This window comes from Chaetura pelagica, unplaced genomic scaffold (assembly GCF_000747805.2).
Source record: "Chaetura pelagica isolate M959 unplaced genomic scaffold, ChaPel_1.0 scaffold130, whole genome shotgun sequence".
Lineage (NCBI taxonomy): Eukaryota > Metazoa > Chordata > Aves > Apodiformes > Apodidae > Chaetura > Chaetura pelagica.
This window is the reverse complement of record NW_009951915.1, coordinates 758,323-776,923: the sequence shown is the minus strand read 5'-3', so window position 1 is coordinate 776,923 and position 18,601 is coordinate 758,323. Positions and strand designations below refer to the sequence as shown.

General features: G+C 42.9%; 1 protein-coding gene across 1 annotated transcript in view; it reads right to left on the bottom strand.

Annotated features, from left to right (window-relative positions):
* Positions 1-18,601, bottom strand: part of OBSCN (obscurin, cytoskeletal calmodulin and titin-interacting RhoGEF) — a 183,002-nt gene that overhangs the window by 95,955 nt on the left and 68,446 nt on the right. Inside the window, exons 36-48 of the mRNA XM_009994678.1 lie at positions 17,504-17,770; positions 16,433-16,699; positions 15,556-15,819; positions 14,804-15,067; positions 14,173-14,436; positions 12,984-13,250; positions 11,705-11,971; positions 7,837-8,100; positions 3,672-3,935; positions 3,077-3,340; positions 2,508-2,771; positions 1,772-2,035; positions 61-324 (exon numbers count right to left, since the gene is read on the bottom strand). Of these exons, the coding sequence (XP_009992980.1) occupies positions 61-324; positions 1,772-2,035; positions 2,508-2,771; positions 3,077-3,340; positions 3,672-3,935; positions 7,837-8,100; positions 11,705-11,971; positions 12,984-13,250; positions 14,173-14,436; positions 14,804-15,067; positions 15,556-15,819; positions 16,433-16,699; positions 17,504-17,770 (3,444 nt within the window). The remainder of the gene's footprint in view (positions 1-60; positions 325-1,771; positions 2,036-2,507; positions 2,772-3,076; positions 3,341-3,671; positions 3,936-7,836; positions 8,101-11,704; positions 11,972-12,983; positions 13,251-14,172; positions 14,437-14,803; positions 15,068-15,555; positions 15,820-16,432; positions 16,700-17,503; positions 17,771-18,601) is intronic.

Here is an 18,601-nt window from a genome sequence, read left to right as displayed (position 1 = left end):
GAAAACTGAACACCTTACAGCAGAGGACAGACTTTTCCTGTTAGGAAACATGGTTTTTACCCTGTACTGTTAAGACAGCCATGGTCTGGTGCTCTCCACACACACAGGTGTATTCTCCTGCATCCTCCTCAGATACTCCGCAAATCACCAGCTCTGCCTTGGTCCCTTCCTGTCTCATTTTGTATTTCTCACTTGCTTTGAGAATCCTCTGGTCCTTCCACCACTCCACTGGAGCAGCCTTGGAGAGCTCACAGTGTAGGGAGGCTTCTCCACCTTCCTTTGCTTCCTTGTTCTTTAGCTCCTCCTTAAAGAGCGGTGGCAGAGCTGAGGGATGCAACACGGACAAATGGTCACCAGAAAACCAGAATTAAAATCCTTATTTCTTTTTCATGCTTGGGATTATTCCCTTTCATGCCTCTCTTTCCCAGCCTATCATAAACATACTTAGCCAAGTTCAGAAACCCTGAGCATCCTTCTTCAAGTGTGATGTGGTTTCATGCACTGTAAGGGACCGATCCCCTGGGTGTCTCTTATTTTTCATAGTGGAAGAAGAATAAAGATCCTGATTGTGGGTCAACAACACTCACAACTAACACTGCTGGATACAGTACTATTTTACTTACACAGCTATGATTTAGTGAAGGTGGGTGTTGTTATCTTCTGATCTGTTTTTACTAAAAACTGACAGACCCACCAACAGGAAATCAGTCAGATTTCAAAATCAATTCACTTCTAGTTTTAAATTGAAATTTCAAGTTCTGCCAATTTCCCATTTTGAAAATTAAAACTCAAAGACAGAGCAACCTGCAGGAAATAACCTGCTTGAAAAATAATTATGAACATTTACCCACAAATGTGCCTTGTGTGCAGCTACTGTATAAGGGTACAAATATACCCCAAATGCTTCAGAAAAATCTATGTCTCAGAAAAGAAAGTCTGTGTCTCAGAAAAGCCTCAGGGGAGGATCAGAAGTTTTTGGAAAAAGCTGGAGGGGACATGACTGGGTCTCTTTGACCAAGTTGCTCATAGTCAAGGATGCTACTCTATTAAAACTGTTACTCACTGATGAGAGGAGAGCAGAATATGTGGTAAAGAGGTTATTAATGTAACCCAGGGTTTATTTCTGGATTTCTTTATTGGGAGCTGGTATGATGAAGAAGAGAATAACTGCTGATAATCTGTGGGCTTGGGTTTCTTTTTTAATACTTAACTGTTAAGGTAGTCCTGACCCCCACACAGAGAGGTGTAGGCTCCTGCATCTTTCAAACCTAGGTTAGGAGTATCAAGCTCTGAAATGGAAACTCTTCTATCATTTGCATGTCTGAATTACTTAAAGGTTCTTGTACCCCCTGGAGCAAGTGTCAGCCAGGTCAGCCAGCACAGCAACATCTCCTCCTCCATCTGCTGCCCCAAGCCTCACTTGTCCTTTGGACAAGGAGACGAGAGCAGAGGGCCTGACAGACCACCTGTGTTGTGGAGGAAACTGTGATTGGCTGAAGCAGGGGGATAAAGGGGGGAAAGAGCTGGAAAATATAAATGTCCAAGAAGAGGTGACTTGGAAAGAAAGAAACATTTCATTTTCACCTTTTAAAGGGGGACAGATGACCCCCAAATTTGCCCTAAGCTAGTCTTCCTCAGTGAGAAATGAGCTACATATAGAATTAAGGGAAAGGGGGAAAAGCAAAGTTACTGACCCAAGACAGAAACAGCTGAATTTCTTGTTGATGTCTATCTACAGAGCTATTTAATAAATGTAATCAGGCCTTTTTACCATGAACTGTTAAAGTTGCTGTTGTCTTCTGGTCTCCACACACACAGGTGTAATCTCCAGCATCTTTTACTTCTAGGTCATGAATGACCAGCTCTGCAGTGGTGCCAGTCTGCCTCATTTGATATTTGTCACTTGCTTTGAGCACTTTGGACCCTATTTTCCACTGTACTGGAGCTGGTTTGGTTAATTCACAATGTAGAGAGGCAGATGCTCCTTCTTGGGCTTCTTCATTCTTCAGTTCCTCCTTGAAAAGCACTGGCAGGGCTGGGAATGGAAAGTCAATAGATAGTGCATTTAAACTAGGAACTCTGCTTTTGCCATCAGCATCATGAATTTTCAACTGAAGTTCAGATCTGGCCAAGTCAGGTACTTCAGTCATTGAGGATGAGGTTATCACTACAATGATCTGGAAAACTAAATCCAGCAGAGACAGTGAGAAAAGAAATACTGAGCAGACAGGTCAAAGTACAACAGGTTGGGGCAGGACATCTCAGCAGGTCTAACTTAGGCACCAATCCCTTAAATTTACAACATGCCTGCATGGAGAAATAGTCACATCCACATCTCCCTTCATCTTCAGGAATACGTGACCAAACTTAAATGTCAGAACAAGAAGTTCTCCTTTACTGAACTCAGAATAATCCCTAGGAAAAAGCTGTCAGGTGAACACTTCATCAGAGCACCAGGGTGTTTCAAGGAAACAAACAATGAACAGGCATCTGCAAGATGAATTTACCATTCACTGTCAGAGAAGCCGTGGTGTGCTGGTCTCCACACACACAGGTGTAATCTCCTGCATCCTGCAGCTCTAGGTCCTGGATTTCCAGCTCAGCAAGGGCATTATCCTGCCTCAGGATGTATTTTTCACTTGCCCTGAGTATTTTGTTTCCTTTCTTCCATGAGACAGATGCAGCCTTGGTCAGCTCACAACGCAGAGTGGCTGTTTGGCTTTCCATGGCTTGCAGGTCCTTTAGTTCTTCTTTGAAAAGTGCAGGCAGGGCTGAAGGTCACAAAACGGACAGAGGGCATTAAAAATGACACTTGGTGCACAGGTGATGAGGGTGGTGGGACAGAAACAGGGACAGTTTCAGGGTGGAAAGAATTTCCTTTCCCCATAATTCTGGGACACCGGACAAACCACAGAAAAGCAGACAAGTAGGTCTTACAGTCAGCTTACAAATTAAAAAAAAAATAAATAAACAAACAGCAGATTCAGCCACAGGTGAACACAAAACAGGGATGAGCTGATAGAGAAAAACACCATATATAAAACACCATATATAAGAACACACAGATGCTGTTTACCATGCACGGTCAAGGCAGCCGTTGTCTGCTGTTCTCCACACACACAAGTGTATTCTCCAGCATCTTTCAGTTCTGCCTCCTGGATAAGCAGCTTCATGACTGTGCCCTCCTGTCTCATTTTGTACTTGTCACTGGCTTTGAGCAAACTGCTTCCCTTTCTCCACTCTACTGGAGCAACCTTGGTCAACTCACAGCGCAGAGAGGCTGCTTGGCCTTCTGTTACCTCCTGGTCCTTCAGGCTTTCCTTGATGTGTGCAGGCAGGGCTGAGGATGCAACAGACAGAGGGTTAACATGGAGCAGCACACACAGCCTCCTGGTCAGGGACACAGGGAGCTGGGGAGAAGGACAGATGAGGGCAGCAGTGGAGAGCTGTCTTTGGGCCTAATCTCACATCTGCTTTAAGGGTTAGGCCCTAAAACCACTTTGTACAAGGAATTGGGGTGGCAGGTTTTCCCTTAAATCACAAAATGCAAATTAATTCCCACGACTGTGACACTCAGAGGAACCACGCAGAGATAAGAAGCAGAAACAAAAATAATACAACCATCAGCTCATCAGTAAGGAATGATAAGTCTAGATGAACCTGGTTATTACCATGTATGGCTAAGGAAGCTGTGGACTGCTCATCCCCACACACGCAGGTATAGTCACCAGCATCACTCTCATTCAGATCATGGATCACCAGTTCTGCAGTGACATCCTTCTGCCTCATTTTGTACTTCTCGCTAGGTTTGAGGACTGTGTATCCTTTTTTCCACTCCACTGAAGCAGTCTTGGTCAGCTCACAGTGCAGAGTAACTGCTTCACCCTCCATGGCCTCCTCATTTCTTAACTCTTTTTTGAAGAGAGGGGGAAGGGCTGAGGAACAGAGGAGCAAACATTTCCATGACAAACAGTTCTTGGTCACCAAAAACAAATGAACCTGATTTATACCAATACCTATCTGTGCCTAGTTATGGACACAAGGATCATCTGACAGAAAGAGAACACTAATTTGCATCATAGACACAAAAAATCTTATAGAGCAGGTAAATTTGCTGATTGGTTTAGACATGTATGGAGAATAACCAATGAGAAAACTTCATTTTAAAACTGTAACTTTATCAGTATAATTTAGTCCAGGAAATTGATATAGCAGGTTACACCATGATCAGGAAAAAAAGCTCAAGGAAAAAATGAAAAGGTTTTACCTGAAGTGTTAAGGATGCCTGTGGACCTAGCCCCAGAGTCAGAATGAGAGTAGAACCAGAGAGACCTCTGAAAAATGCCTGGGTGTAATTAAAAGTGAAAAGGATGATTTCTCCATTGTGGAAATCTGCTCTAAGACATTCACACCAGGAAGTTCAGGTGAATCTTAACACCCCAAACCCTTTTGGAATAACTGATAGGATCATTCAAAGCACAGCAATGTGCTAATATGTACCATGGGATGAGTAGGATGGGACAATGTCTGCCAAGTCTTTGGAATAGGATGGGAATCACTTTTGGGTATAGAGCAGATATAAAAGAAAGGAGAGGAGGATCTAAAATTCCTGACTGACCAGGGAGAAATAAATATTTGAGAATACAGATGTGGAGGATAATTGGGCAGACACCAATAATGAGGCAGGAAAGCTCATAGGTTTTAGGATAAATAATGATGGAGAAGAGCAGAAGGAAATTCTGGAGGCAACAAGAAAGAGAGCTTCAGTAGTTCCAGAATTGTTACTTATGATCGAGCAGAAATACACTTACAGGACAAGATAGTTTAACAGAGAAGAAAGCTTCTCAAAGAAACAATAGGAAGGAGATAATTACAAAGACTATCTCACTCCAAGGATCATCAGAAAGAGCCTGCTTAAATCACCAATTCTTAAATGTCCTGAAACTCAAGAGACCTATAAAATACAAGAGGTTTAATTGAGTGTAAAAGGAATAGTAAAGGATGTAAGAGGAGAAAGGCCAGGATTCCTGCATGTCCCAAGAAGGTCGAGGGCAGTTCACCTTTCCTGGAATCTGTCACCTGATGGGCAAAGAGACCAAAGGCTGAAAGGCAGTCTGCAAAATGGTGCTGATACCAAACATCTCCAGACACAACTGTAAGCATTTGCATCCAGCAACTGGATGGGGAGATCACTACTCCAGGGGCTTTCCACGTCCTCTCCTCACAGTTCAACTTGAGGCTCTTGGCAACATCAGAATATTAGCATGCAAATGGCAGGACACCTGGTCAGCCTGAACTAGACAGTAGAGAAAATAATACAGTGAAATTCTGTAGACAGATTAAAAGGAAGAAAAAAAATGAGGGAGAAGTTGGACTACCAAGTTTCAGGGTGGTTGAACTACCAAGTTTCAGATGGAGGGAGCTGAAGTGTTTAGTTCCTTTTTCTTCTTTAATATTTAAAGTTAATGATAGCTAGGAAAGGAATGGGAATTCTGGCTAGAATAAGAAAACAAGAGATTAGAGAACATAAAAATAAGCTGAATATTTTCAAAACTCCTTGGTGAGATAAAATTTTTCATGGAATACTTAAGGCACAGCATCATCCAATACCAGACATCAGCAGTTACACTGGAGAAATCAAAGAGAAGGGGTGATGCTCAACAAGGATAGGAAAAAAATGAAAACTTGGAGGTGGAGAACATCACACAGTCTGAAATACACACATTTAATTCCCAGCAGGTAAACTAAGAGTAAACTAAGTTCCCTGGAAAGTCAAGAAAGGTCCAGACCAAGTCAATGGACCCACCGAAGCCGTCTCCCTGGTTTCCATTCATCAGATCTCCACTGACAACAGTGGGAATTTAGAAACACTCACCAGTACTGACCTACAAGCTGAATCCCACATACAGTGCTTGACTTGGAAAAAGGGAGAAGAGGGGAGGGGCAGAGAGAGAATTCCAGGAATTATGGCCATTCCAAGTTGAGTTTTAGTTGTCTGAAAAATATTATAGCAATACACAAGGATGTGCCAACAGCTTCTGTCTTCATGAAGGACTGGATCAGTGTAATTTTTCTTGGTTTAGGTTAACAAGCTTCACTGATAGACACTGTATATGCTGTACACTTTTATTTTGATAAAGCTCTTACTCTGATTTAGCTATAGGTGGAACTATGGCAGGAAGTACCACCAGTCTGAAAACCGCAGTCAAAGAGTGACTATTCAGCTGTGATTTACACTGACAATGAAAGAATGAGTTGAGCAGAAGTCCTCAGTGTTCTGGAGCTCAGTATTTTTCTTTTAGTGAATTTTCTTTAGTGACTTGAACGATGAAATGCAGAGTAGTCATTAACCTTGCATATGGTCTCAAGCTGGGAAGGGAGAGAAGCTGAAAGCACTTTGTTAAATAAGATTGGGATAGAGAAGATCCTGATGAAGCAATGGTGAAAAAATAGGCTACAATTCAACAAGAGCAGATGTGAAATACTACATTTGGGAACAATCAACAACCCAAATACAAGAGGGGGAACAATAAGCTGCAGATCTGCATGGAGATATTTGGGGCTGTAACCCCAAAAGGGATCACGGAGCAAATGCAAGTCAAAAATGCAATTCTGATGTGAATGAAGTCAACATCATAATAGGGATATATAAAATGGAGTGTCTTATGCAAGACACATGAAGCCCTTTCATCCTACTTCAGTCTGGCAAAGCCTCAGATGGGGCACTTGTGGCACATCTAGAAAGATATGGATTAGCTGAAGATCGTCCAGAAGCAATAAAGATGAGCTGAGCTGAAGTCTAGAAAATGTGACCTATGGAGAAATACTGAAGGGATTGAAGGTGCTTAGGTCAGTAGAAAAGAAGACAGAAAGGAGGTATGATAGAAGTTTTTAAATCTTTCACAGAGAGGAAAGCTGCAAACTTTTCTCCATTCCTACAGGATATGGAACAAGAAGTCATGACTTAAAACAACTCAAGAAAGACTCCTGTTGAAATGAGGAAGAACTTCCTGGCAGTACTGATGGCTAGACAGTGGAATGAGTGTCTAGGGGAACTGCAAGTTCTTCAGGACTGGAGTGAGGTTAGGTAAACATGATGGTGTCTCAGGGCTCAAGGATGGACTAGATGACCTGTAGAGATCTTTTCAAATTCCATTTTCCATTATTAAATTGGAAGTTCAGGACTAAACCCATTTTGTTTTATTGGTAGATAGCAAGATGAAAATGTCTGGGCAGTTATAAGAAATCACCTCATTGACCTACTGAATTTCCGGGTGAGAAAGATGGTGGAATTATTTCTACTGGCCTATGTTAGTACTGGAAATTAAGTTTTCTCTCTTCCAAGTGAAGTTGCAGATGAATTTGACTGTGGACCATTAAGTACTCTCATACTAAAGTACTGACTGTTCTGCAACACCAGAATACAAATCTGCAAGATCCTTGGTCAGAGTTATAATTTAAAAAGTTGCATTAATCAAGTTTTGTGTGCTGAAGTAAGAATGTTCCTGCTGCTCCATTTCTCTAGGCTCAAGTGAAAAAGTAAGTAAAACAGGACAAGGAATGCAAGCACATGGAACCCTTCAGCCTGCAGTGAGGTGCAGGGCAGTGCAGCCATGCACTAACGTGAGAAAGGAGAACAAAGTGAAAATGTTAGTGTGATCAATAGAACCGCAAATCTAGGTAGAAAAAAAATCACAATAAAACCAAGAAAATCTATTACTGACAGAATTAATGATGGCAAGATTAGATAAAGAACTCGCTGTGTGCCAATACTGAGGCTTTCAGAGGAAACAGGAGAAACAGCACACCAAAATGTCTCATTTCTGTTTTCTTTACCATGCACTGTCAGTGCTGCAGTGGTCTTCTCATCTCCACACACACAGGTATACTCTCCAGCATCCTTGACTTCTAAAGCATGGATCAGCAGTTGAGCTGTAGCCCCTTCCAGTCTCATCGTGTATTTTTCACTCGGTTTGAGCACTTTGTGTTTCTTCTTCCACTCCACAGAGGCAGCCCTAGACAGCTCACACTGTAGCATGGCTGTTCCACCTTCTGTGGCTTCTTCATTCTTCAGCTCTTCCTTGAAGTGTGCAGGCAAGGCTGAGGAGTTCAAAATGAGGAGAATGTAGGACCATGGCAGCTATTCAAGTGACAGTTTCTCTGTGGTCTGTCAACCACATGTGACAACCGAAGCCTTCCCTAATGAAGTAGGATTGGTAACCACTCTGAGACCCTTGAAACAGTGACTTTGGAAAGATGGGAATCATCTTATTGAGAAGTCAGAACTTTTTCAATTACATGGTTTACGGCATGACTTGGAGAACCCATCAGACTCAGCTTCTTCAGACTCTGCAAGACTGAGCCCAACCTTACTTTGGGCATCGCCTACCATGGTGGAAAAGGAAACCTCACTAGAGTGTCTAAGTTCTACCAGAATGCAAATCATTACTGAAAAGTTCATAAATGAAAACATATCTGAGGCATCAATCTAATTTTTCCATGAGGTTTCTCCTCAGATAGTGGTCTACCAGAACTCAAACACCAAATTGTTCTGAAGCACTGAAAACTGTATCAAAAAGATCTCATTGCCAAATTGCAATATCCTCAACTTTAGGACTGTAGCATCTTTACAACCAAGATCACAACAATATGGTTTTCTTTTTTTTTAGCAACTACTGAACATGAACATCAAAGAAATGAGTTAATACCAAGAAGAACATCTGAAATTTTTGCAACAAACTCCTGATCTTGGCCTTACACTGACTTGTGCATTCAGGCATTTATGTCCATGTCCAACCACATATTGTTAAAATAATCAGAAAAGGGGACTGCAATTTCAAAGCTGATACTACTGTGCTCTTAAAAAATAAGCAGCTGGTTGAAAATAATCCATTTAAGTGATTCTATTTTTCTTATATATATATATATTTAAATATTACCATTCACTTTTAGTGTAGCAGTGGTGTTCTGCTCTCCACAACAGCATGTGTAATCTCCAGCATCTGTCAGCTCTAACTCGTGGATCACCAGCTCTGCAATTGTGCCCTCACATCTCATGGTGAACTTGTCATTTGGCTCCAGGGCTCTGTCTCCTTTCCTCCATCCCACGGCAGCTGTGGGCTTGTTCAGTTCGCAGCAGAAAGTGGCTGTGCCCTTTTCTGTGGCTTCCACATTCTTCAGCTCTTTTTTAAAATGTGGAGGAAGGGCTGAAGATCACAGGTGAAGAGAAAAACACTGTGTCTTGACTGCTCCACTGGATTAAAACCCTTTAATCTCTAAAAGTTTTAGACTACATGGTATCTCAGAGGCAAACGATGACTTCAGGGGTGTCCCTGCCTTACCCTTTGCATCACACCACACTCAGAACATCACAACTGATTTGGAAATCAGGGTTGTAAAACTACCATTTCACTACTGGAAGGTATGATCTAAAGACATCTTAAGATATAACAACAGAAAGCTATCCCAGGATTTGAAGGAGCTATGCACAGCTCTGTCTTAAGATCAGACAAACACTTAAAATGAACGAGGTTATTTAATATTCCAGGCTACAATGGGTCATTCTCACCTGCCTTTCTCAGCTGTTACCATAACAGAGCAACTTTCAGTTCCACTGAAAGAAAAACAAGTGAACTCTCAGTGATAAGCCTAGAGAAATGAATTGATGGAAATACTGAAAGTGCTATGCACAACTTCACCAGGGTCTTCATCGTCTGCTTCCAGGTCCCATTAACATGAAAGAACAGGGACAGAGAAGATTGTATGGTGCTATTTCTCAGTCCTAAGAGAAGGACTTTCAGTAAAAGATATTCCCAGATACAGTTGTCATAACAATTTAAGATAATAGATGGGATCAAGCTCAGTTAGTTATCCTGCCTGAGATCACAGAGGCCAAAGAAGAAAATCCCTATTAAACTTAAATATTTTACCATGCACCACCAGGGATGCAGTTGTCATCTTGTCTCCGCAAACACATGTGTAATCTCCTGCATCTTGTTCCTCCAGAGTATGGATTGTCAGCTCAGCAATGGTGTCCTTCAGCCTCATTTTGTACTTCTCACTGGGCTCAAGCACCTTTTGCCCTCTCCTCCAGCCCACCGAGGTGGGTTTGGTTAACTCACACTGCAGAACAGCTGTTCCATTTTCTGTGGCTTCCACATTGACAAGTTGTGTTTTGAACAGTGCAGGCAAGGCTACAGGGTATAATATAAACAGAGAGTCATCAAAACCCTTGACCAGACCTTGAGAAAATTAGAACTAGGTCCTAAGGCCAGTCCTTCACTATTACAGGGAAAAAAAAATAATCATAAAATCACAGAATTGTTTGAGTTGGAAGGGACCTTAAAGATCATCCAGTTCCAACCCACCTGCATGACAGGGACACCTCCCACCAGACCAGGTTGCTCCAAACCCCATCCAACCTGCCCTTCAACACTGCCAGGGATGGGGCAGCCACAGCTTCCCTGGGCAACCTGTCCCAGGGTCTCACCACCCTCACATCAAGCCTTAGAAACTGCATCTATTAGAAAACTACTTCAGGATCTCACTATTGCCACCATGACCTGTCTTTACTGTTGACTTACACAGCACATTCATAATTCCCCAGCTGATTCCAGTGGTCCTCCCTACCTGTTTCAGTATTAAATCATCTATCTTGGACATGAATGACCTGATTTTTCATTAAAAGTCATTCTCCCAGATGACAACACTGCTGGCTGGAGATCTCTACATTTTCTGACACCATCATTTATCTTTCTTGTTCAGAAACAGTAACAACAACAACAAAAAAGTAATATCACTCCAGGTGCACCTTTAAGCCCTGATTTTCAAGGCCATAATACTTCTAACATCAGGAATACAGAGATTTTTTCTAGCAGCAGTCAGCAAATTGCCTTGTGCTGCGACACCAAAATAAAAAGGAAGCGACTTACACAGAGAGGAACATGTCAGAGGAGGGGAGGAACCTCCAGTTGAGAGAAAGAAGAGGAAGTAAAAGTGTGCAGAAAATCTGAGAAGAGAGTTTTGCCTCCACAGTTCTACCCCTGTCCTTAGCAGCATCTTATCCTTAAGATACATTTCAAATAAAAACTATTCTCACATCTATTTGAGCTATATATGAACTATACATGGACTGCCCAACAACTGAAGCTTGTTGCTGTTCCCCATGGCAGAAGCAGGAACAAGACCTGCCCCATTACTCCCTAAATCAGGACCAGCAGAGTACTGGTTTGTATTTGGATTATTTTTTTTGGGGGGGGGGAAGTACTATTTCCTCAGCAAAATAGATCACTGTCCCACAAAGAAGGATAGTCTTTCATTCCTAAATGGAAAAATCTCTAACTGGACTCAGCTTTTTTAAAGATCATTCCTTCAAGTTCAGCACCAAAGTCTGCTGGCACCAGTGGGATGTGAGGACAAACCCTGTGAGAACAAGCTTCCTGCTGGTGCTCTGCCTACTTTTGGCCTTACCTACGGGGGCCTTCTTCACTTTTATGAAGTGAAAGCCAAGAGGATAAATTCTCACATCTCTTCTTTGCCACAAAGCCCCCAGTTTCAAACCGACGGACAGTGGGAGATGGATGAAACACAGCCAGCAAAGCCGGGAAATTATGAATTCAAACATCAAACCAAGTGGGAAAGAGACTTCTGATAGGAAAGGAATCACCCTGAGATACTGCTGTCGAAGCAGAGAAGAGCTTTTTACCATGGACTGTCAAGACAGCTGAGGTCTTCTGATCTCCACACACACAGGTGTATTCTCCTGTATCTTCCACCACCAGATCTCGAATCATAAGCTCTGCAGCAGCACCTTCTTGCCTCATCCTGTATTTATCACTTGGCTTGAGAGTCTTGTCCCCTTTTTTCCACTCCACTGGGACACCGACCTTGCTCAGCTCGCAGTGCAGAGTGGCTGTGGCACCATCTGTGGCTTCTCTGTTCTTCAATCCCTCCTTGAAAAATGCTGGCAGAGCTGAAGGACAGCAACATCAGCAGTGAGACCCAATGCCCTGAAGAGTTTAAGTTAACCATGGATGTTTAATTTTCCTTTTCCCTCTTATCTTGACCTGATTTATCAATACAAGAACATAGATTCTCAATAGTTTCCACGAATCAGTGTTAGGAAAGAAATTCATCACCAGGAGAGGATTCAATGCTTGCAGTAATTCAAAGAGACATTTTTGCACATATTCAGAGTCATAGATCAATACAGACAGAATAAGAAAACCTAATTTTTCCATGGGAAATTTCAAGAAAAAAAAACAACAAACACTTGAAATTTCTGGGGGAAAAAATGATTTCCTGATGTGACTTTAAAAACTACAATAGGATGATTTTTGCTAAGTTTGCACACACTAAAACAAATGAAAATACATTGTGCCTTAAAACTGAAAGGCTGAAGTTTCATTCTAAATGTCAGTTTGAAATGAAATTGCTCATTTCAATCCATGGTGGGAAAACAAGCATTTTCACCTTAACTGGCATATCCTTTTGCACATGCCAGTTGCAATAAAAATCAAAGTTTTCCCTGGGAACAGTTGTTCCTTAGAATGTTTGGGCTTGTTTTACACAGGAGAGTAACTGAACACAGTGACAACTGCCCCATGTGTATAAAGGCACCTTGTTGTTCCAAGAATGGGGTATGGGAGTAAGATTCCAAGGAATAACCTAATCCATGGGAATGTTATGAAACCTTAAAACCCCTAAGTCCTAGTCCCTTCAAGGCAACCCATTTTATTGAGCTTGAGCATATGTAGAGTCAAATAAAGGAACTTTCAAGGTACTTTAACTGATGGGCCTTAATGGAACTCCTTGTGCCATACACCCCAGCTGCACTGACACCACTGGGAGCACCACTGGCACCAGTAAGCTGTGGATAAGAGTCTGGCAGAAGGAAAAAGATGGAAGGGTAACCAGGTGTCTGTTCAAGTGAACAGAGAAAACAGGAGTTACTTTTAGCATGTGTCTGGCTTTGTTTGGTTTACCATGTACTGTTAAAACTGCCATAGTCTGCTGGTCTCCACACACACAGGAATAATTCCCAGTATCCGTCGTGTCTAGATTTTGGATTATAAGCTCAGCAACGACACCTTCACGTTTCATTTTATACTTGTCACTTGGTTTGAGGATCTTGAAGCCCTTCTTCCACTCCACTTTAGCAGCAGCCTTGTTCAGCTCACAGTGCAGAGAGACACTTTTACCTTCTGTGCCTTCTTCATCTGTCAGTTCTTTGGTGAAAAGAGCAGGAAGGACTGCAGAGTAAATGCAACAGGGACATGGCATCAAAGCTGAGAAAGCCTGACCCATCACCTACTCACTCTTTTCTCTTGTCTCCCTGAACCTGTCACTGAAGCCACAAGACCTTCTTCACACTCCAGGATTTTGTTCCAACCTCTAACATTTCAAAAGAGATATCAGCCTGATTTTTAATTTTTTGTTGTCGTCATGCTTTAAAACTTGCTTTAAAAGCAAGTCTGCCTATCTGCAACTTCAGTTGACATGCCATCTACCCCTTACTTTATACACCATAAAATCAAGGGGTTAAAATTAGAGATATTTCAATAGGAGACCCAGAGCATTTTGTTTCTCTTCAGAAAAACAGCAGCTCTATGGAAATGCTTGACTCATGGCACTGTTTGTACTTTTATAGAGTCCCTTAAAACAGAAGAGTTACATTCATGCTGTTCTGCAGAAATAAAGTACATGCTTGGGAGGAGTTTAACCCAAATTAGTGGAAAAAAAAGGCAGGGAATAGCAGGAGGCAATTTTTCATTAGGAAAGTCCCTGTGTAGCATCACATGATGAAAACTTGTTCCTCTGATGAATAACAAGTGTAACAGTCTAAGTTACAAGAAGTAAATATTATTCCCACTTTTAAGGCAATCCCTAGGGGAAAACTTATAAACAAGTATCTGTACTGGACTAGGGAGGTTGTGCTGAGCTGGGGACCTGTGCTCCACTTGTCATTCTTAAATAGCACCTCGGAAGACAAACAGCACATCAAGAAGGCATGGGGTGAAAGGAGAGAGAGGGAAGGAAAATGGGATAGAAAAATTAATCAGCAGGAGGGAGGATGGAAAGTACGCAGGGACTAGATGAAAGAGGAGAAAAAGAGGAAGAGAGTTTGGAATCATAGGGGTTTACTTGGGGCACGTGCTGAGAATTTCTTTTTACCATTTACTGTCAAGGCAGCTGTAGTCTGTTGATCTCCACACACACAGCTGTAATCCCCAGTGTCTGTCAAATCCAAATCCCGGACTGTCAGCTCCACAAAGGGGCCTTCCTGCTCTATTTTGTATTTCTCACTGGGCTTGAGGACTTTATTGCCCTTCCTCCACTCGACCGGGGCCGATTTGCTCAGTTTACAGTGCAAAGTGACTGCCTGCCCCTCTGTGGCTTCCTTGTTCAACAGTTCTTCTTGGAAGAGGATGGGCAAGGCTGAAGGATGCAATACCAACAGAGAAGGAATCAGCACTAGATGGAAATGAACTGGACTCTGCTGTGAGTTACAGGTCTGCAATGTATAAATTGAACCAAAATGCATTCCTGCTAGGTGGGTAGAGTTGGAAGGGGGGTAAAACCTTCTAGAGTAGAGAGAAATCACAGAAAACAATCTACAACACAGCTGTGCTGTCTCAAAACAAACAAACAAACAAAAAGCACAAGGATTATTCCCTAGTAGGGCAACTCTTTGGCAGAGAGGACATTAAACCTCTAAGAAATCACCCTGACCAAGCTTCAGATGAGCAGAAAATGCCAAGAAATAAATCTGGGGCTTAATGACAAATACGGATAGAACAGTTACCATTCACTCTCAAAGCAGCTGTTGTCTTCTGGTCTCCACACACGCAGGTGTAGCTCCCAGCATCCATCAAATCCAGGTCTTGGATGACCAGCTCAACAAAACGCCCTTCTTGCCTCATTTTGTACTTGCTGCCAGGCACCAGAGCCTTCCCATCCTTCCTCCAGTGCACCGAGCCGGCCCGGCTCAGCTCGCACTGCAGCGTGGCCGTCCCGCTCTCCGTGCCTTCCTCGTTCTTCAGCTCTTGTTTGAAACGGATGGGCAGGGCTGGGAGATGCAGAACAAAAGGGTTTGCAACCCGAGGGCCTGCCCAGCAACTCTGCTCAGGGGCTGAATTGTGATTTGTCACCCAAGCCTTCTTCCAATGCCCTCGTCCTTAAACTTATCCTGGGATCATGCATATTAATGACTAGCATCCTCGTCATTAAACACGATGAACCCTTCCCAACAGAAAATCCCAAGGAATCTTATGCTTCCATACTAATCCAGGAAAACATCTGTGCACTTCAGCACCCTTCACTTGAGGGAAGGTGAGAAGACAATACAACACACACACACACAGAATTGGGTATGATGAAAGCTGATTGTGGAGAGATGCTGGGGAAAGGAGTGAGGTGGCAACATGAAAAAGCAGAAGGATGGAAAAAGTAGAAGCAGGACATAAGGCAGGTGTTGTGAGGGAATGTACAGACAGCAGGAGGGAAGAGATGGACAGCAACGTTCCAGAGTTTCACAGGTTATTTCTGACATTTTACCATTCACTGCTAAGGCTGCTGTGGTTTTCTGGTTCCCCACAACACACGTGTAGTCTCCAGCATCCTTTGGGTCCAGGTCGTGGATCAGCAGCTCAGCCACTGTGCCCTCCTGCCTCATCCTGTATTTGTTACTCGGCCGCAGGAGAGTGTGCCCCTTCCTCCACTCCACGGGGGCCTCTCTGCTCAGCTGGCATCTCAGGGTGGCCATCCCACCTTCCACAGCTTCCACACTTTCCAGCTCTTCCTTGATGAGCACAGAGATGGCTGAGGAATGAAGCATTCTCATTTTATTTCGGGAGCATCGTTACCAACTGGTGACCTCATACGGGACTTAAAACCAAAACAAATCCTCCTGGCACAGCTAATAGGCTCTGACCTACCTGCACTCTCAGGACTCTGCTTCCATCTACAACATCACACCATGGGTTTGAGAGGAAACAAAAATAATTATTTTCCAATAATGAGAATATTGAAGCAATTACTCCCTGCTGCCCAAACGCTGTTGGTCACAGATGTGTGAAAAAGTTGCTGAATAAGCACAGGAAAGAGCTGCATATTTTGTAACAAAATGCATAACCAAGGCCCTTCTTACCTGCTGTCTTAGAGCTCAGACCAGCTCCTCTGCCCAGAGCAGAAAGCAGAACAGTTATTTCAGAGAAAAGGAAAGGTATTTCGTTATCAAGGGTAGTTGATTGTGATGTTTTCACATCACATTCCTGTCCTAGAAAAAGAAATAACATAACGGACCCAGCCAGAGCTGCCTGTTCTATGCAGTGATCCCTTTTTTCCCCTGAATGCTCACTATAACTGTGCAGGAGCTAGCAGGACCATGGCAAGAACAACAAAAAATGGTCACAAGGAGGTGTCTTATTCCTACCATGGATTTTGACTTGGGCTGTGGTCTGCTGGTCTCCAGTGTCACAGGTGTATCTTCCCGCATCTTCTGGCTCTGCATTATGAATCACCAGCTCTGCCACTGTCCCCTTCTGCTTCATTTCATATTTGGCACTTGCCTGGAGGGTGGTTTCTCCCTTCTTCCACACCACCGTGGCATCAGCTTTTGTGAGTTCACAGCGCAAGGAGACAGATTTTCCCTCTTCCATCTCTGTGTTCTCCAGGGCTTGTTTGAAAAGGGCAGGCACAGCTAGAAGACAGAACCAGGGATCAGGAGTTGCCCTCTTGTCCCATGATAGCAATCACCCCTTAAAAACAATCCTTTTCCAAATGAGCAGAGCAGCCCTAGGCCTCCTCTTGGCTGAGGCATCAAAGTGACTCTGCTTGGGAGCAGGAAGAAACTTCTCCCCCAGAAATCAACAATGTTTTGGGGCATGGGGAAAGTTGTTCTTGTCCTTATTAAGGGCCCCATCAGAGTTCTCTGGGCACCCTCACCTGGTGAATTCCCTAACTCTTTCCTCCTTTTTGCTCCAACACATATTATCTTGCTACACCACTGAAGGTACTGTATTTGTTTAAAGACACTGGGAAGTGCAAGTGGCATCTGAGAACCTTTAAAAAAGGGATATTTTGGGGAGTTTGGGGTCGAAACATTAATCAGGGACTGGATTAGACTGATGTTTGTCTTCTGGTCCCATTCTCCTGGTCTCCACCTCTAACTCCAGTCTTAATCCCAGCCATGGAAAAGAGCTGATAGGTCAGGAACTATGGCACGTAGGGTATAGAATATGAACCCTTTGCATTTCCATATTTTCTGTTGAGTGGCAAGCTACAGATTTAAAATCTCAGATCCATAAAGTGACATGACATGAATGAAATATATGCAGGTGCATATATGCATATTGCATATATATATATGCAATATTAACATTAAATTTTATGCATGAATCTGTAGATGGCACTTCCACAAGGGGCTGTATTCTTTGTTTGTTTTATTTAATGGCATATCTATTAAGCATTAAGAAAGGGTGACACCATATCTAACTCTGCCTACCATTTACTTTCACCCGAGCAGTGGTCTTCTGTTCCCCAGAGCTGCAGGTATATTCCCCAGAGTCTAGTGATTTGACATCTCGAATAATCAGCTCAGCCACAGTTCCATGCTGCTTAAACTCATATTTCTCACTAGCATAGAGGACAGTGTCTCCTTTCATCCATTTCACTGGGGCATCAGGTTTGCTGAGCTCACAGGTCAGCTTGACTTGTTTTCCTTCTTTAGCTTCTTCATTCTGGAGCTCTTTCTTGAAAAGAACTGGGATTTCTGGAAAAGTACAGAACAAACGTTTAAGGAGGAAACATATGAGACTGGACGTAACTTTTTCCTTTGTGTTTCAGACTTTGCTATTCAGATAAAAAAAACCACAGGAACAGAAAAGCACTCACAAACTGTAAACAGAATCTTACAGCTCTCATCTGTCTGCCAGCACTTTACAGCAGCCAAAAACATTTGAGACCCAATGCATTTTATTTCCTTTTAACCACTACCTGTACTACTGAAGGCATTACAGTTATTATTGTTGTCACCATTAATATTAGTGGCAGATGCTGCCCTGCTCTTACTGACACAGTATGATGCAGATGGTTGCTCAGAGCTGGAACATCACAACACAGAGGACACAGAAAAATGGCAAAGCACTTTCTGTCATGCCCAGCAGTATTGATTTCTCACTATTAAAAAAAACCCCAACCTACACAGTATTTTTATCTGGCATGAATACAGACTTAAAAGCAGCACAGAGCAAGCATGGAGAGGAGAGCACAGCTGTACATGGAAGGTCCTTGTGGAGATCCCTGTGGAGGTTCTGTCACAGCCTGGGATTCAAGGCTTTAAGGTGGACTAGTCTAGAGAAGGCACTTACTGGGATTAAAAAAACCCTCAACTGATGTGTTTTCCCTTCAGGACGTCATAAAAATAGATCACTGTCCCACAAAGAAGGATAGTATTTAATTCCTGAATGGAAAAATCTCTCTCTAACTGAGCTCAGCTGTTTTAAAGATCATTCCTTCAAGTTCAGCACCAAAGTCTGCTGGCACCAGTGGGATGTGAGGACAAACCCTGTGAGAACAAGCTTCCTGCTGGTGCTCTGCCTAC